General features: G+C 44.4%; 1 protein-coding gene across 1 annotated transcript in view; it reads right to left on the bottom strand.

Annotated features, from left to right (window-relative positions):
- Nucleotides 1-20,642, bottom strand: part of SHANK3 (SH3 and multiple ankyrin repeat domains 3) — a 372,381-nt gene that overhangs the window by 258,423 nt on the left and 93,316 nt on the right. Inside the window, exon 10 of the mRNA XM_041123382.1 lies at nucleotides 6,219-6,285. Within this exon, the coding sequence (XP_040979316.1) occupies nucleotides 6,219-6,285 (67 nt within the window). The remainder of the gene's footprint in view (nucleotides 1-6,218; nucleotides 6,286-20,642) is intronic.

Genomic DNA, 20,642 nt, shown 5'->3' with positions numbered 1-20,642 from the left:
ATGCATCTAAATTCAGCCCACATTTCCAAAAATAATGTTAAAAACCAGCAAGTGTTCAAAATAAAGCTATGAAACGGTTCAGAAGCTGGTCAACCTGATCTATATTAAGAAAATAACAAAACAGAAACTATTCATGGTGTGCCAAGGTGACAGAGTCACAGTCATATTTGTATACTGGGAAAGAGATCTTGCGCAAAAGTTTGCATAGACTTGTGCAAGCATTACTGGTTTTGTCACAAGATGACAATACTGGTCACTCTGGTCTTAAAAATTTATTGTTCCATCAGTAGCTTTTTGAGGAATTTTTCAAACTCACAATGAAAAAAATAGATTTCTCCTGTGAGGTCACCCTTGAGCAGGCCTATGGTCACTGGTGGACTGACCACATCCCCTGCAGAAGGGGTGGTGAAGAGCTTTCAGAGATGAGGACAGGAGTAGTATCCTGGAGGCAGGCTCACAGCATCCCACAATGGTCCCCTAGCCAGCCTTGGGTGAAAATGAAGGATCAACAGCTACCAGCATTTCACCATGGAGAAAAAAGTCTCCCAGTGAGGTGCAGATGTCTCAGCAGCACCACGAGGTGCAGGCATCCCTTCTCCTCAGAGAGGGGAAACCACAGCATGAGGAGCTGCTGTTCTCAGTTACATGCCCAATATACAAATAAACTCTAAGATTCGACTTTACCCAGCCCGAATTTTAACTCTGTTCCCAAACAAGTACTGCCACCAAACAAAGCTCAGTCTTCCCAGCCAGGAGTGATTTACTGCAGAATATCTATGTTCTATGACCATCCTATGACTTCTGCTGTGGAATGTCCCTAGTCTGGACCACTGAATTTGCTGTGCCAAGAAGAGTATGAAACCCACCTCTACCCTGCTGTAACTGAAGAGCAACTTCTGGCAGGACCCAGGAGCTGTTCAGTTGTCCCATCATATCATACTGCACTTTTTGCAGAGAACCATACCCTTTCTTATGAACTGCTGGACTGGTCAGACCAAGGCCTCACGTAGCTTAATATTCTGTCTGACAACAGCGAGCAAAAAAAGTCTTCGTAGAAGGCACACAAGAAAGAAGGGCACATAGAAAGCTATCGTTCTCCATCTTACCTCTTCGCCACTGCCAACTTGCAGATTTCCAACCATCCTTATAAACAAAGTAAGTTCAGCAAGAACACCTGCGTTTGCTACACATTCCAGGAAGTTTGACACAATTGAACAAAAAGAAATAAAGTTTTCCATCATATGAGAACTCATTTATGGCTTCCATACAAAGTTTTTCAACATCTACTCATTTAGCACTTTCCAAAAATTTCTCTGAGAAGGGATCAAGGGGAAAGGTTAGAAAGGAAGAATAAATGTCATAACCTCTACTTTTGCTTGTCATACACGTCCATCTGAGATTTTCTTGGAGCTACGCTGTAGAATGGCATAGAACAAGTTCTCTCTGAGCTCAGTAGTGGTTAGAAATACTATTCAAACACAGGATACCGTTACAAAAATACAGAAAGCAAAGCAGGCATCCCTGTGCCACTGTAGAAATCCCCCATCTCAAAAAAGAAGTAGTAGAGCCGGAAGAGGTTCAGACCAGTGCAACATGGATGGTCAAATATCTGAAACGGCATCACTTTTCCTTCATGAAAGGAAAAATGTTTCATGGACTGTGAATATTATGAACAAGTTATTGGATCTTAGCAACAAGTGGTATGAAGTCATAGTGTCCTAAGGAAGCAAAATGCTGTCTTTTAAATCCTTTGGGGTGGGTTTCTCCTCTTCACAGGGGAGTACTTGAAGAATCAGTAGCACTGGAAGATGTTAGATTTTTCACACGCTGGGTAATCCCAGACTGAGCTCGCACAAACAGTTTCTGACAGATAGCTTTGCAGAGCATGGACATACCTGGAACAGGCTTCAGATAAGGAGGACACCTGAAGGACAAGGAGACACTGATCTTGGGTTGGCTCCAGGACACCCTCATTAATGAGAAACAACTTATGCTTTGGTTTGAGCTATGAAATCTCATAAAGCTGAGATTTCTTAGCAACAACTGACAATTCAACGCCCAAAGCCTCATGGAATCCTCCTAGTATGTCATGCTCTAAATTAATACCTCAGTGCCAGCTCACACAGAGAAGGGACTAGGGAATGGGGCCACATGCATCTGGGTATGCACTGCTTATCATCTTTCTGCCTGGGATGGACACCTAATAAGGAGTTCGGTGACCAGGTAATTTTCTGACCTATGCTATGTCCAATCTGTGTCTTCATATGCCTAAATACCTTGAAAAAAATCCACTCCAAAGTAGCAGGAGAGAGGAAGGTCATGGTGCAATACTGCCCACACAGAGCTAGCGGTACACCAGGGCTGTAGGATCTCAAGCAGACGTGGGGCAAGAGACTAACACATCCCAAAAGCAGAGACCACCGCGGGGTCACTGAGGGATGAGTTACTCCCCACCCCTGCCTGTACACATAAGGAAAACAAGTGTTGTTACGGTGCACTTCAGTGTGGCACACAAACGTTGGTGATCTCATACAGAGCTGCGGATCATCATTCTCCAACAAAAAGGTATTCCACGTAATATGGGGTAACTGTTTTGGGCTTCGTTATGACTGATAATGAATTAATTCCTTTGACCTGAAGTTGGTGGTTGCTTAGTGACCGTGAATCATGACCTGATTATATTCAGTATAAGAAAAGGGAACACAGTCCCAACCAGTCTTACATACGTGTAATGCTTAAGGCTAATCTCTCAGTACTGAACTAATGTTGTATTATTCCTCCAGATCTGCTTTCACGTAGGGAGAGAAAACGTGAATGAAAATCAGGAGTTTTTAAAAAAATTAGCAAACAAAGAAAAAGTTATAAAACCACAATTATGAAACAAAGCATCTATCGTTAAATGCCTATTTGGACGAAAGTGGCAAAGTGAAGACATCAAGTAGTACTGCAGAATATATTTATTCTGTAATTATGGAAAATAATTGAAATCAATATGAAGTTACAATACACTCAAAATTGGTAAGGGGAGCTATAAACATTGAAGAAAAACAAGTAGTTTGTAAAATCGAGGCAACTTCAAAAAAAAGCTTTTGGGTCGCTTTGTAGATGCAGAAGTATATCCTAAAAGAAGCAGGAAGAGGCATTTGTGTCATCATGATGACAAAGCAGAGACAGCTACTAATTAGCTGAACCAAATACTTTAAAACTTGCAGGCTAAGAAAACTTCCCAAAAAGATGGATCATGAAGATTATTGAGCAGCTGGCACAGGATCCAACTGATAAAAAAAACAATGTGTAGTTAACACCACTACAAATGTTTTAACGAAAAACAGGTAATGTGGTGCACATCTCATTTTATTGAGTGGAATTACACATTTGACTGATAAAATATCGATGTGGATTTAAGACTTGAACGCCAATGTGACATGCCAGGAGGCAGGCAGTGGCACTCCAGAGAGGCCCCGAGGTTCAGACACAATCCTGTTTGCATTGTCACCCATTGACCAGCTCCTGGTGTTTCTGCCCAACACACAGCCTTTTTCCGCTGCCATCTCTAGGGGCTGTGCTGGGAACTAGACACCAGGCTCAGAACCACCTTGGAGTGATCTCTCCCTTTACAGCCCCTAAAAACCAACTCAAGGTTGCTACAGTAGGTGGCCTGGGTACTTTCCCAAGGCGCTGCCAGTAAACACGCTTAACTGAGAACATCTCCAGATCTGCCTGGAGCGCTCAGAGACCAGGCTCTGCAGCCCTACCGTAGGAAGGGGGGTTAGGGCTGCCCTCACCGCTCTGCAGAACCATTCCCGTACAGGTGCACTGACCAACAAGCACCAGGATGTGCCACAGAGGGTCTGTGGTGGCATTGACAAGTCCTCTCAGGTCTAACCACAAAAATAAAGCACACCAGTTGCCATTCATGGCATTCTCTGTCTGCAGATCAATAAAACATGAGAATAAGGAAAAAAAATGGAAATGATGGAACAGCCCAATTCCACAGTCTCTGCAAACATGTCCTACTCATAAGAACATGTTCTCCCTCCCCAGATTTGCAGCCTTCCACTCCGACCTTCTTCAGCCCCGGTGCTGGTGGCTGTGATGAAACAAGCGGCTCTCGGTCTCTGAACCGACTGAAGGGACAGAGACCTGTGCACAGGGAACCACAGCAAAGCCTGCATGACAAGTCCCGCAGGCCAGTGGGCTGTAAACAGCTGTCACTGACCACCCAGCATCCACCCTGGGCACCTCACGTCCAACTGTGTTGACCCTGGCTAGTCCCATGGGCTGAATGCCTGTCAGCAGATGAAGCACATCAGGTGTTTTTCTGGAACAGTTTCTGGGTTCTTTTCACCTGAAAGAAATACAGTTCACACCCTCTGGGCTTGCTCTACATTGTAAGACAAAGCACAGCAAGTGGGGACAGCCAGCTCCACCTCAGAGGAGCGCTCCAGATCCAGACAGAAACACTGATGAATGCTCCAAGAGCCTGGAAGTACAGCTACGTGCTAAAGGACATCCTGCAGAATGGAGCGAAAGCTGCTGCTAACCATCCTTCCTCCCACAGCCTTAACACAGCAGGTTCTCTCCAAATATTTCTGATGGTGGGAGCCACCAATTATTGTCTCACAGCCAGACAAGTGCAGCCTAATATTGGGAACTCAAGAAGATTTCTCCAAGAGCTATCACTTACAATGCCGCCTTATGCTGCCCTTTCCTACCAGATTCTCAGTTTCAGTATTTCTTCAACTGTTCTGATAGAACTATCAAAGAAAAGGCCAGACCAAGGACTGCCCCTTCCCCATTCCAAATAATGCCAGTCTGCTCTCCTCCAGTCAGACATTCACACCTCTCAGTCCTTAATGAACTTCAAAAAACAATTTCTCCTTGCTTGGGAAGTTCACTGCCAGTTCCCTTGACCCCAGGTGGATACCATCTGGACCTGCTGGTTTGCATATGATTAGTTTGCAACTGTTACCTGACCTATTTTATATAAACAGCCATATGTAAAACATGAACAATTCATTCTACCTGACAGTTTTCATGCCCTTCTTCCTTACACTTTTTCAATAAAAATAATTGAGCCAGTCAATCACAGATTCAGATTCAATCATAAAAGAATTTGGGCTGGAAGGGACCTTTGGAGGTCATCTAGTCCAAAACCCCTCTCACAGCAAAAACAGTCACTTTCCTCCTGAATTAATAGGGTGGCTTTCTTGTGAGCACTGTTCACTGATATCATCATAAGGAATTTTCAGGCTTTTCCCCATATCCTTTCTGACTCTTACATCTTCCCACAAATTCTCAGCAGCTGTTTATAACTATCAGCAATAGCTAGCTGAGAAAAGAAGTGATAAAGGATGTCTTGGGGCCCAGGCTTCTAGATTCACAGCCACTTCCAAGAACCAAGGCTGTTTCAAACTCCACAAGTCTTTTTTCACCCGCTGACCAGATGACTCTGTACCTTCTGTGGAGGCACACACAGTGAGAATTAACTCTTTGCACTGGTTCCTCCATTGCTCTAGAGGGCTCTGGACCAATAAAATTCTCAGAATAATTCAAGAATTCAAAAACTGTTGATTTTATATGTGACCTAAAACTCAGTTTTGCATGGCTTATAATATATCACATGATAATATCTACACCACAGAAGGACAGAAGAGATGCTACAAGGAAAAAGGCTGACCAGAAAATCCAAAAATATTCCTCCATAAGGAAGCAAGTACAACCAGAATGGCTGTTACTTCACTTCTTTTACTTACAGGAGCTTCAGGCTGGGGCAGCTCCATAACCATTATCACTGCTAAGACAGAGGACGTCTCCTCCTTGCACCAAGCCCAGTTAATAGCCTTAGCAGGAGAGGATTTCTAGTATGAAATGGCTTCAAGGATGCAAAGAGAGAAAAAAAGGTAAGGGATTTTACAGAAGAGCTTTTCAGAGCTACTCCAGACTAATGGTTTGGCTAATTCTTTAGCTTGGCAATCTCAGCAGTCACAAGCAAACAATGGACTGAACAAACAGACTGGATACTGATGGCCCCAGGAGGAAAACAGATCTGTCCCGCCACTCCCAAGACCCAAAACGAGCTGCAGGCTGCAGCTTCCACTAACCACCGCAGGCAGCGCCAGGAAACCACCAGTTAACAGACCCACACTAACACAGCCCTGGGCTCTACAGCAAGATTGAAAAGGGAGAAAAGGGGGAAGAGGAAAGATCAAACTCACCAACATCGGACTCTTTGTGGGTTTTGATGATTTCAGCCAATTCAAAATTTCCTGCAATGATGGCCACCTGAAAAGAGAGGGAGGGAAGACAGTTGAGCGGCTCTGAACAGCACCGATCCTGTGCTCGCTTGCACAGATTATGCCATATGGACTAATAACAGCTGCTTTCCATGGGGGAGGCAGAGCCAACAATTGTTCTGCCTCAGCTCATCCAGTCAGTAACCCCAAGGTGAAAATACGCTCTCGACACCGCAGGGAGAGCGTATGTCGATGGCTTGTGCGACAAGAGGGTGGTGAATAGCTTGGAGATAACCATTCCCCTCTCCTCAGAGCCTGGTGGTGATAAGCCTAACACCAGCTAGGAATTAATCTTAGGTCTTCCAGGTACTGGCAAGATGTTCTCCAGCCTGAAGCTTTTCACTGAATCCTAGTTAGCTGACGAAAGGTGACTTACCAGCAACCGAGCTCCCTACATGTCTCACCCGAATGGTCCACAGGACTAACTCGGGCTTGCTCCAGGCTGTGCTGGCCGAGGAACTGCTCCCACTCAGAAAACTGCAGCAGCAGCTTGCCCCAGTAAAGCCACGCCATTTTAGACCAACATTAAATATTGCTTTGCCCACCACCCATTCTGTGGTTTCTCTCCACAGGAAGAATCCTGGAGAACTCAAAGGAAGAAAAGCAGGGAAGCTGAATGTGGGCCTGCCAGCAAAACAGACAGACAAAACTCATCTGTCTTACTCCAGGAACTGCTTCTACAGATGCTCACGTCCTGGAGAACTGCAGAACACCAGCAGTCTACACGAAGGTAGGTTAACACGCGTAAGAGGAAAGAGACTGAAGTACTACTCTCCTGAAGCAAGACTTCAACCAATAGACTAGCAACATCACTTGAACTCTTTGTTGATTTCTTACATATTCAGGAAGAAAACCCCAAAACAGCACCACATCACAGCTAGTAAGGAAGAACAATCCAACATTTTCAGAACAAAGTGCAAAAGTATTCTTTTAACATGTGAAAGAACCACAGTGAGATGGGTAGAAGCACACAAAATCCATCACTGGTCCTCGGGAAATTAAACTGGACGAACTGCTCTGGACTGAACTGATTGAGCCCTGCGTTTGATGCCCCCACGAACCGCAGCCACCTCTGCCGTTCCCACCCTTTCCAGCACACCCAGTCGCCCCAGTCACTGCTAAGCCTCTTAGGAGAGTGCCTTCACTCAGCAGCACCTACAGCTGATTTGGGAATGAGAAGCAGCTGGATCAAGCTGAGTCTGAGTGAAAACAAAGTGCTGCTGCTCAGAGCACGAAAATGCGCATAAGAACAGGCTGAGATATAGCTGCAGGTTTTGCCTGTCCATGGTGGGACCATCACCACCCCACACGCCTTTTTCTTTTTAAGTTAGGGTTGGTATTTGAGAAGAACATATTTGATCAGGCAGGCAGCAGAAACCAAACCCTCCCAGACACTGACAAAGTCAAAAGCAATACTGGCAGCTCCAGCTGTTAAACGTTTCCCTGCCCTCCTACAAGAACAGCTTTTAGAAATACGAGGTTCATTTGCATTTTACCACTAACTTGTGATGAAGGGATATATTTAACTTGGTGACTCAGTACAGCATGCACACCTCTCTACTATGATCCTTTATCAGCAGAAATCATCTTACTATCCTCAGCTCACCAATGTTTATGTGAAATTTTTTTTTTCATTTTCTGAGGCCCAGAATTCATGCTCTACTCCTCAGCTGGAGCTGGAAGCAATCAGTGATGGCTGAAAGAATGGAAACCTTCCTTCTGCGTTCGGGAAATTAGGCCACAGTAGCAGAGAAAATCAAGCAAGAATCTCTGTTTTCCCCCAAGCTTGCTTCAAATTGCAATCTTTCTCTGTCTCTCCTTATATATACATCCACATTTATAAGGTCTGCTCTCCCAAAGGTCACATTCTTTGAGCAAAGAAAGCTTTTGTACAGAAGGGCAAATGACCTGAATTTGGGGAAATCTGACAGCAAAAATAACCAAACTGACAAAAGACTGGAAAGGATAATTTAGAAAAACCATTTGAACTTCAAAGTTTCTCAAACAAACAATATAACTTATGGTCCACCATCTCTGTGAAAAATCCAAATTCAAAGTACAAATTATGAGTCTCATTAGACGTATGTCTTGGGAATACTTCCCCAAATGTATCGTGAATGTATGCGGAGCAGCTCCTGCCATTGCACATACCCCGCGTGTCCTTCTGGGTCTGGCTGCAGGAGGTGGAGGTCTCCCACCGCTGCACCCACCACCTCATGGGAGGTCTCTGCGCCAGGACAGCTGATGCTGCAGGCAACAGAAGCTCCCTCTCTCCCTGCCTTGGAAGCGTTATGACTTCCAGGAAAGGTGAGAAGAAACAAACTGGATGAGAAGTCTGGTAAGAATGTAATCTCATATAAATCCCTAGGAAGGGAGAAGAGCCCTGCTGGTTACATTTTTCAGTCCAACTTGGAAAAAGCAAAGGAGATGAAAGGGTTTCACGTATTGCATTGTCACCTTGGCTGGTGCTTCCCGGCACACCGGCTCCCCCAGCTATGAAACCACTGATGGCATTCCTGTGCCCACCTGCTCGCTCCTGCCCCAGCACCGCTCTGCTGCATGCAGTTGCACTGATGAAACCGTTTGAAAGACTGCACAGTGGAGGAGTTCACTGATATGGTCTAAGTTAAAACCAATAGCTTTTTGAGGACAGATAAACAAGAAAAGGAAGTCTCACGGATGGAAACTCCTAAAAATTTTTTTCTAAAAAATATTTCACAGCTAGCAACTTTAGTGCTTGTACACCAAAGTGAGAGGAATTGGTGACTATCAGAAAAAACGCTCTGACTTCCCCACAGAAGATAAATGATCTAATTTCAAGCAATAAGCCAGATGTCCCACATAGGAATGCTGTCTTAACATCACAGCCAAGCTACTTATCCTGGTGATGTCACAGAGACAGCAGACATTGTGCAAAGGGTATTTTTCATCATGTCTTGCCCTGATGTTACGAATGTAGATTCTGTCCTTCCGCATGTCACAGACAGAGCAATGAAAATCCGCGTTCAGGCTGCACGAGACATACAATCGTATTATGGCTCTAGCACAGGGTTAGTTTCTGAACTGCTGTAACACCTTGAGTCACTCTATAGCATGATATCAAAGTGACAATGCTTTTTCATCTAACAGCAATTTGCCTATTTTTATCTTTTTAGGCAAACTCAGTAATTTCTAAATGTAAGAAGAAGGAGGGCCATCTGAACAGGCTGTGCAGCATCTAATGTCAGTGTGCTTATAAGGTCTTAAAAGTTAACAGCAGAAAACAGAAAGATGATTTAAATATTCCTGGTAAGAATCATAGCTCTGAGATCGGTTAGATCAGGTTCTGTGTATAACAGTACTATGCAAACATTCCCCCGCCCAAAAAAAAAAAAAAAAAAAAAAAAAAAAAGCCCACTACACTGCATGAAACCATGAGAAGATCCCCCAGGCCCTCCTACTTTCTTGGCAACACAGGCCGGCACAGAGCCTGGGTAACAACCCATGAGGATTCACCACAAATGCAGCAACAGTGTGCCAAGGTGCAATTGTACGGAGGGGCCATCTGCAAACTGCTGCTGCACATCGTGTCAGTGGGAGCAGTATCATGTCAGCTATCCACCAACCCGGCCCTCAAACCACACGGAGGGTGTCCAGTCTCTACGGAAGAGAAACCAAAGGAACTCATCTCTATGCTGTCTAGGCCATCGGCACAGCTCACTGGGGCTGCCACCTCCTCACTCCACCTAGCACAGGTTACTCAACAGAGGCGTGCAATCACTTGTTTGCCACCAAACATAAACCAAAGATGTGCAGAGACTGGTTAAACAACTTTAAACCATGGCACTTAACTGGGTTTTCATCCTAGGCCTGCTTTTATAATAATATATAATTTTTCTTGTTCTGAATTGTCACTATATATTCATATTAAAGGATCTGTTATCTCCTTGCACTGAGTTGTGATGCATGACAGAGAGCGAAGATGGATCTCAGATGGATGTGCTGAGCTATGGGAAGACATAATGTTTCTCAGCTCCAAAAGGTATCTCAAAGGGCTAGGGTCAAAGTGCTCTGACAAGGAAGAGGACAAGCTTATGTTACATGAAGAACTGATCCACCGCGAGCAGGAGCACAGGGGCGGCACCTCCGGGCTATGGGCAGAGAGGAAAGGAGCCCTGCAGACCAAACCCCGCAGCCCCTCTGCACCCGCTGTCGCCAGCCCTTGTCCTCCACATGCCGCAGACATGGATCTGCACAGAAACCACCTCCGGGAGAGATGACGGCTCCCCCCTCCCCAGGCAGCAGCCCTCTCTGGCAGGGGTAACAAACCCTGCAGCTGCCTGCACTCCACAGGCACCCAGGCACCGTGTGAGTCCCGGCCGGCACACCTGCTCAGACTGTCCGGCAGGACACAACGGGAGCTCCAGCTCTCAGTCCTGCAGTTTTTCCGAGAAAGGACGAACCACAGCACAAAGGGGTATGAAAACTAATTTGACAATCCTGCCGGCACGGCCAGCATCTCAGTGGTCCTGTGGAGAGCTCAGGTAGGAGTATCCCCAGGGACAGGAGTCCTGGCCAACCTGCAACGTGGTATTTTACATGGGAAGTGTGAAGAATAGCTACCCTGGAGATTAAAAAAAATGGAGTCACTTTCCTGGTACAACAACAGTATGACAGTGGGTACAATCACCTTGAACTTCTCCTCACACGTATGGACACTGCTAGGTCCAAGGTGGATTTCCACCATTATCTGCTCTTTGGTCCTGAAAATATCCACAGTAAAGCACCATTCCCCTGTGATGAGGAAGGGACGAGTCCTCTGGCATGCATAGCTCACAGACAGGCTGCCACCACTGGAGACATCACCTTGTAAAGGTCTCAAAGAGAAGGAGAGTGGGGAACTGGGAGACAGAAGAGTAGCAACACATATCAACTAGCTATGAGTCACAGACTCCTAGCCATATGCATCTGAGCTGAGGGAAGCATCCAGTTGACATAAAAGCTGATAGGCATCTTCACGAAGTGGGAAGAAAAAGAAAGAGAAAGAGGCAAAGGGATCAAGTTCAGTGGCAGGAGTTTCTGTTTTGATGATACCTTCAAAAGGGAATTACCTAGATGAAGGTCAGAAGAACACTGAGCAGATGCCCATGAAGATGATCAGAGGGCTGGAGCACCTCTCCTATGAGGACAGGCTGAGACAGTAGGGGTTGTTCAGCCTGGAGAAGAGAAGGCTCCGGGGAGACCTTACAGCAGCCTGCCAGTACCTAAAAGGGGCCTACAGGAAAGCTGGGGAGGGATTTTTTACAAGGCCATGTAGCGATAGGACAAGGGGTAAGGGCTTTAAACTGAAAGAGGGTAGATTTAGATTAGATTTAAGGAAGAAGTTCTTCACTGTGAGGGTGGTGAGGCACTGAGGGAACAGGTTGCCCAGAGAAGCTGTGGCTGCCCCATCCCTGGAAGTGTTCAAGGTCAGGTTGGATGGGGCTTTGAGCAACCTGGTCTAGTGGAAGGTGTCCCTGTCCACGGCAGCGGGGTTGGAGCTAGGTGATCTTTAAGGTCCCTTCCAACCCAAACCATTCTATGATTCTATGCCAGAGTGGCTCTGAAAACGCTGGTATGTTCATGCATTTTCATACCTGAAAAAGTACATACCCCCACCCACTGGAACCTCTAGTCTGGGAAGTGAAAGACTCTTTCTGAATCAGAGAAACCTCCAGGTTGTTTGCTCCATATTAAAGCACGCCATGCTCTCAGAGGTATTTCTCAGTTGCAGACTGCAACAATTAAAGAAGTCCAGAACTCCACTGTTATTGTCCCACGTGTGCAAAAGGCATAAGGAGCAGTGATGGCTATGGGGTGCAAAGGCAGGAGCAGAGCCATGAGGAAGCAGGTGAGATGCAGTGGCTCTAGAAGATGATGGGGTGAGAATGAAGCAATCATCAGCAGTGCTGCTGGGCAAGAATGGAGCAGACCTTCTGTGGAAGAGGAACACAAAGGGCTTATTAGGTAAGGTGCAGGCAGCCAGTTTAGTGTCATAACATTCAAACTACTCAGTTCTCCTCAGACCCTGAGAAGCATCTGTCAACATGCCAGACTCTGTTATCAACAATTTTTGTATCACTTTACCTAAGACTTCTCCAATTCTTGAGGCTTTCCATTGTTGATAATCTTCTACCTCTCTCCATTATCCCAGATAACAAGAGAGCAGAAGAATTCTTTTTAATCACCACACTTTATTTAATCAGGTAGCACTGCTGTATGTCTGGACATTTTTCAAAGTTGCCTACCTTTACTTGGCCAGGCAGACTTTAAGCATGTTCTATATTTGTTCTAGATTTCCAGAAATCTGGCAGTCCTACTAGGTCAATCCTACTGCTCACATACGGCAACTCCATCTGGGCTGCCATATGAGCAGAAACTCTAGATACGTTCACAGCAATGTGTGCTGCCATTACATTGCAGATGCAGCTAGTCTGATGCTTTCAGGGAGTGTCACTGGGGTCAGTCGCTGTATGACTACGCTGTAGACCCAACACTTCCTGGAAGCAATAGACAGACCTCCTGTGCGTGAGCTACACAGCTGATCTGGGATAAACACATCCCAAATGCCCTCTGTGCCTGCAAACCAGCCACGCAATGTGTACGCAGCAGATCCAATACTTCCTGGAAACACCCAGCTTGCAGTCCATGGTCTATACAGCAAATGAGTATTTACTTTTTCCTATGGACCACACACACCAAACCCTTGATTTAGAAGAGGTACTTTAGCCACGCAGCTAGACTAACTTTCTGCCACTAAGCCTACAAGGAGTACCTGCGAATAGTCTGCATCAGACAATGGGTAGATGTAAATGTATATGAGAAAAAAAAATGTCCACAGCTGCAACCAGTGAGCTCTACGCTGAGACAGAGAACTTTCTCAGTATTTTCAGATGAGGCACATGGAGCTACCGGAAAAACATGATGATTCTCCTAATGAGATGCATCACAAAACTATCCTAAAGAGAGGCAGATGATGCTGTAATCTCCTCCATCAAAGGGAGCAGGGTGTTCTGAACTCTAAATGCTTCTGGGAAGCTGGAACAAACCTTAAGAAGGTACCTTGGATCCATTATGCTGAGGAAGCCTTTGAGCTGGAGGAGGAGAAACGTGACCTCCAGACTCTGAGGAGTGAATCTCACCTCTGTCAGGACTGACTTTTCCATTCCAGCAGCCCTGATAACCATCAGAACAGGCTATAAGGAGAACAGTGGTGTGTTAACCAAGAAGTACTGGTACCAGCACCACCAGCAGCCCTGGCACAGGGGTGTCACCTCCCCTACGCCCTGCTATGACTCTTGCAGGCCATGGCAGCAGTGTGCTGGGCAGCCACACAGGCTGCCAAGCGCGATGTCCTGGAGATCACAATTTCCATGCATTTGTTGTGCTGCAGAAAGGCTCTAGAAATGAGCTTCAGCTTCCCTTAGAGACCAAAGGTGGGCTGGTAGCATCACCGGAAAGTTCACAAAAAGATTCTGCAAGGGAAGAATGACAGGCTTGGCCAGAGCCACGATGGCATCTGCACAGAAACCTCCCAGTGCCACAAAGCATGCCTTAAAAATTCAAGTCATGGTTACTTGTCACAGGGAGCTGAACGCAAGGTCCATGGGTGGTCAGTGCCTGGGAAAAGGGTACTGCAGACACAAGAGAGAGGGGAGACATATCAGTGAGGATATTTCTTGTCTGCCGTGTTCAGATGGCATCATGATGGCTCGCGCTATCTAGAGAGGGCAGAACAGGATAGAGAGAACTGGCCAGTCCTCTGGGGGAAGAGTTGGTCAGTTTGGTCTCTGGTCCAGCCAGCACTGAAGGATGCTCTCAAGGGACTGGACAGAGTGTAGATCTGTGTCCAGAACGGTCCTTACCACCAGAATTAGAGATGGGTCTGGCAGACCTCCCGAGAGCTACCAGACTCGGCCTGAAGGATGGGGAAATGCAGGGCTTCCTATGCAAAGCAGAGACATTTGTATAACATCTGTAACTGGAGTGCGAGTGCTGCAGGTCAGGGAAGATTTCAAGTCAGCAACATCATCTGGATAATCGAAGCTGAGATGGCATCTGACTCAGAATTAGATCAGTTTCACACTGAAGACTGGAGGAGGAGTGGGAGGGAGCCAGGAGGCCAGAAACCTGATCAATTTTTACAAGACAAGCTTCAAATGAAAAGAGAGAGAAAACAAATCAAATCAAATAAGGGTAAGAAGAAAGCCTTGAGAGAGTAGGTAAATTAAAAAAAAAAAAGTTCATCAGGTAAATGAAAGCTGCTGCCTGGTAAGCAGACTGCCCTGTGCCTGGAGCAGCACCCAGGCACATACATACCTCTGGATGCCATGTGTCCCATGCAGGGCAGCAAGGCTGGGACACTTCTCATTTGGCACATGCGCTCACTCTGTGAGCGGGCCCACGCTCGTCTCTTAGAAAAAACAACTTCCAGCCTGTTACACAATGACAGAAAATCATTCATGGCCAGATAGTCTTCTCATAGTCTGCAATCTTTTACTCTAGCAATGGGAAGCCCAGTGCCCAACTATATTATGATTGATAAGAGAAGCTAAATAAACCAGTAGTCTACCAGGAAAAAAACATTTTAAATCTATCACAAAGAAGAAAAGGCACAGGTCTGCCCTGGGCCCATCACGGACGCAGATGATACAATTGTAGACAGCAACACAGAAGAGGTAAGAAGGCAGGTGCTTAATAGGAATGGGAAAATGCATCCTTCCCAGATGACAGGGCGTACGGAACAGAAGCCTCCCAGCTATAACAAAGGAAGACAGCAGGCAGCATTTGCTAAACATAATATTCAAATAGGCAACTCCTGGTAAGTTACAGAAGGTCTTCAAAAAAGGAGTAGAGGAACTTTCCATACCCATTAAAATATTGGGTCTTGGAAAATTAGAGAAATTCCAGGGAACAGGAGAACTGTCAGTGCTTTTAAACACTTAAAATTATCAAAAGCATTGACCTTAGAAACTATGGGCTGAGCTGCCCAGCATCAGTCCCAGGGACACAAGACAAAGTGAGCATTTCTCCCACCACCAGCTGCCATGTCACCATCAGCCCCTCTGGACAGCCGGCGGCATCAGCGCCTGCCCCTGCCCAGGTCACTGGCAGCTCCACAGCATGGTCAGCCTCTCCAGGCTCTGCTGGCACCATGGCTCGTGTGATGCTGGCCGCTCACGCTGGAGGGACTTCTCTGCATGTCCCACCTTCATCTGAGCACACCAAACTCTCTCTTAGAATAAAAAAAGTTCTATTCTACCCAAGTTCTATTCTATCCAAGAAAGGGCTAAATTCTAGATTAGAGTGGAAACACTGCTAGGAGAAAAGTGTACTCTGTCATTTCCCTCATTTCATTCAAAGCAAAAAACCATTTTAACTTTGTTAAAAATGAACTCCTCTTTTTCTCTCATTCCTGTTTTCCTCCAGTTTCTTTCCTGGTTCTTTTCTACCAAGCAGCCAGAATTTGTCTTCATATTTTCAGTTATGATTATTCACACCATGATTATTTTTTGCTTCTCTTTGCTTCACAATTCCTTTTTTTTGCCCATATCTGGGTTTATATTCCTACCTTTTTTTCATTCACTACTGCAGCTTTTTCTCATCTGATTAACTTTCTTACCATTCGAAACATTTTCAAAAGTATCACAATATTTTATGAGTAATATAGCATAAGAAGCATTACCTATACTCACAATAGGCTAGTTTATTTTGTAAAATCTTCACAGAGGCCATGTATGGTACATTAAGAATACTGATGCATATTTAGCATTTAGAATGCTTTTCTGAATTATTTTCTCCTGCGTACCTTATGCCAGTTTTGACACCATAGACTCTAATTAGATTTTATTCTTGTTTTACTGATAATTTCCCTAGTTTTGGGAAAGTAAATCTTGTTAAAAGAAAAAAGCATAATATAGAGAGTTTGATTGACAAGTTTATGAGTCTGGCTGACAGAAGCAATGATTTCTGAAATCAGAAAGATGAAACCCAGTAAGGTCTAGTACAAACTGTTACACTTGGAATGGAGAAATGAAGTGCATAAATATGGAGAATAACCAGTGAGGCCTCGTAAAGCAGAAAATGTGTGGTAACCCCAAACCAAACACAAGTCAAGAAAATGGTGACACTGTATAAAGACAAATTTAATTCCAGGAGGTATTAACAAGATGGCAAGGATCCATTTGGACTGATATGTCCAGTCTGGGGACAAAGATCTTTAAGAAGGAGGTAAACAAATTGAAAGCAATAAGTTGGAAAAGACACTTGGAATTCTTGACCACAGAGGAAAGACTGACACAAGTGGGTTTGCTCACCTTAAATCTTAAAAGAGTATTACAAAAAGTTGGTGATCAATTAACCCACCAGTCCACTGCTGGAAGGACAAAGAAATAAATTTACTTTGCCCCCCAAAAATTGATTAAAACCCAAGAACAAATTTCTGATTTTCTCCACACAGAGAAGCACTGAGAAAAATCTACTTTGACTGAACGTAGGGTTTGACAAACATTTCCACAGGTGATTGCCTACTCAGAGTAGGTAGAAAAAGTGGTATCTTGACCTCCATTCAAGACATTTGTGCCCAGAAGTGTACGATATGACACATCTACCTTTCTCCATGACAGTATATCTAGATTGTGTCCAGGAGAGAGAGATATTTACATGTGTGTGTGTATAATTTGTTATATATAATTTATCTTGCTCAAAATGTATTTGTTAACATAGAGATATCAAGCAGGACATTACTCAATGTTATTGCCCAGGTTCTTGATCCAAGCCAACTACTGTGTGCTAGCAATGACCACCCAGCCTAAGGTATCAATGCTGAGGGTAAAACTGAAGGTGCACAAAGTCTGGTGGGATAACAGGGCACTGGTGCAGCAGAATGTGAGCCCAAGAGCAGCCAGGCTGTGAGTGAGGGCACAGCACACTGCTTGCTGCAGGAGGCGAAATCATCTCAGAAAGCAGGGACACAAAGCAGGGAAAAACTTCAGCATAAACTCTCAGAATAATAACGGTAGCCATGAAGACTAATTGAAAGTATCAATTAGAAATATGCATGAATGCAGTGATGAGCTCTGTATGCTGCAGCAGCGGGACCTGTGCAGATGTACTGGGTCACTCCTAGAGCCAAGGTCAAGATGAACATAGGAACAGAGGAAGATTTGTATGATGGACACAAAAGCAATCCAGTAGCTGTAAAAGCCTTTAAAATGTGAAAGTTAAAGGAGATCAAACTATTCTACTTCTCAATGGAGATAAGGTGATCACTGTGCGTAAGTGCTAAGGTATGGGGAGGAAGTCCAACTGCAAGGCTTTCCAATTACTGCAACACACACAAGAGCTAATAACAGGATGATTAAATTAGGCAGAGCAACACTGAGGTAAAAGATGACTTCTAGCAGCGAGGGTAATTAAACAGCTTACGAAGAGAGGTGGCAGACTGCACCATGCGTGTGTGAGAAGCACAGACCCAGCTGAGCCCATGGAGCCGTGCGTCCCAGCCCCGGGACCGGGGAGGATGGGTTTGCCCGCACCCCCCACCAGTATTTCCAGCCCTGAATCAAGACCGAGTTTGCACTCCAGAGGGTTAATGAATTTTTATTTTCAGGAGGAAGAGGAGGAGGTCGCTTTACCTGTAATTCCTAGTAGGCCTAAAGAGACACGATGATTAAAAAATGAGAAAAGTCACCCATACACAAGCAAGGCTTGTTACATACTTGGCCCATCAGAAAAGCTGAGCGCTGCAGAGGCAACAGCTCTTCTGTATCTGGAGAAGCAAGCAAGGTGGTGGGGACAGTCACCAAGCACCCCAAAAGGTGTTGAGCCCAGCTCAGCTCCACAGTTAAACCCGGAGGTGCCAATCTCACCTGTGGAAAACATCATCACTCTAGAAAGACACAAATAGATATTGCAATCACTAATAGTTTATTTTCGTCACAAACTACACTTTTAAAATCTGGATTATAAGCAAGGTTTTAATTAATACGAAGTATAAGAAAGGTTAGAAGACGCTAGGTTACTATGTTACCTGATCATTAAGGACAAAGAGACTAAGCACAGATAATAGATTTCTAAGAGGTCCCAAACTTTAATCAATTGTAATGTTAAAAGTTAACAAAACACACTTTTGAATGCTAAAATAAAAAAATGTTTTCCCACTCAGATAGCAAATGCAGTAAGTTTGAGGAAGATGTGCTGCGTTTTTAATATATAACAGGTTGAATAACCACTCCAAGTGCCAACAGGAACTCCACACCTCCATAAATTATTTTAATTTCTACTATAGTAGAGCTAGAAAGTAAAATCAGTAGGCTCTGCACACACTTACAAAAACCCACAACCCTTACAATCCAAATGTTTGACAAGAGAGAACAGATGGAGGAGGACAAGGTTACCATTGTAGTGACGACAAGAAAAATATGGAGCTTATTAATAAAAATAATGCTATAGACATTCTCACATCAGCTAAAATTTTTGGCATTAGTTAGGACTAAGTCTTTAAAACACGTCAAACAGCAGATGTTGTTTATGTTTTACACATGTTGAGGAACAATGGCAGCTAGCTAGCAAGAGTTTACTGCTAAGCTAACTAAACTGTAAAATATCAACTAGCTTTATCATTTCCTTTCAAGTATTCTTAACACTGAACGCTTATAATCTACATAAGTAGAATTAAATTTATTAATTTCTATGACATCACAAGATATGATGTCATTACTAAGTCAGAAATCCAAACACCATCAGCTAAAATTTAATTTAAATTAGAAAAATCACAGTTAACTGAAGACATTCTTTAACAAAATCACTCCATTTGAGAATATTCTGTTGCCTGGGCAACATGACTGCAAATTGCAGAGTTCAGACCATGATGCCTATTTTAAAGCAACAAGATACAAATCTTTGAAGAAAATACATCTAACAACCTGTTTGTATTGTACCAAAAAGCCAATACAAATGGTATGTTAAGATAACATCAAAGTGTAAATCTTCAAGGATTTAAGGAGGACCATTCAAAGTGTTGTAAGGCCCAATTATACGTGTGACAGATGCAAAAGAGGCTGAGAAAAGTCAAGGTACAAAATGGGATACAACAAGCAAGGTATGCAAAGAACAGCAGGGCCACAGGAAAGCAAGTTACAATGCGCTCTCAGCAAGAGCCGATCCAGCGCACCAGCACGTCGGCGGGGCAGAAAAGCTTTAGTACCAGGAACGCCAGAGCGTTTGCTGTCTTTTTGCTTGAGCTTTTTACTCCACAATTGGCTGCGATTGTGCAGCAAATATCACCAAATCAGCAGATCAGTTGGGCCTCATAGAAGTGACACACAGTATTGGGGGCATTTTCTGTCTTTGTGCCTGGTTCTGCAATCAATTTATGAATCGCCTTTACTTTTCGACAAAGCGCCAGAGATCTGCAGACCACGAGCTGAGTCATGCTGCCAAAAACCTACTAGGAGCAATCTCGGGCATTAGTAGCAAACTCTGATCATCCATGACAGTTCTCAGATGCCTGCAAAAGAAGGGAAGTTACAACCAGCTTTAAATGCATGGCACAAGGAAAGGAACACTGCACTATAGACCAGGCAACTTAATTTTACTGTCCAGAAAAATGCTGGGCAAAGCAGATAGTAAACAGAGATGACCGACAACAGCAATTTAAAAAGAGCAAACCAAACTTAAGGGATTCAAGTTACTTAGAAGAGAGGGCAGCAGGCCAGGCTTTGTGAGGAGCAAAGAAACTAGAGATACCAAATAGCTGTCTTCTGCAAAAATTTTGACAGCCTTATATGACATTCTCAGAAACAACAGAAATTAAATCTAGCTGAAACTCCTGCCAAGTGATGAAAAACTGATCAGAAAACTAATTTATGATTGTCAGACTAAAAATGTATGCTAAATGGATTTCACAGGACCCTACCCCAAGTTCAGTAGTATTCAATTTTTTCATTAGCAACCTGGATGACAGAGTGCAGAATATGCTTATTAAATTCCTAGATGAGACCAAGCTGGAAGGAGATGCAAAGTCATTAGAGGATTAGAATTGAAATGATTGTTGGAAACTCAAGAAATAGGCAGCAGGGGGGGTGGGGGGGGTTAGTCAATAAAGACAAATGTCATGACAGTTTATGTACAGGGATTACAGAAGCTGGAGCCAGTCTCTTCTCCAAGCGTACAAAGAACAAGAGTCAATGGGCACAAGGTGCAATGAGGGAAATTTTGCCTGGGCATAATGAAAAGACTATTCACCAGGAGAATGTCTGGGTATGGGAACAAGCCCCAAGGTGGGAGCGCTCCAGGTGTGGGGGCTTCCCAAGCCTGACCAGCAAA

Source organism: Aquila chrysaetos, chromosome 5 (genome assembly GCF_900496995.4).
Source record: "Aquila chrysaetos chrysaetos chromosome 5, bAquChr1.4, whole genome shotgun sequence".
Lineage (NCBI taxonomy): Eukaryota > Metazoa > Chordata > Aves > Accipitriformes > Accipitridae > Aquila > Aquila chrysaetos.
This window is presented reverse-complemented; position numbering and strand designations above follow the sequence as displayed.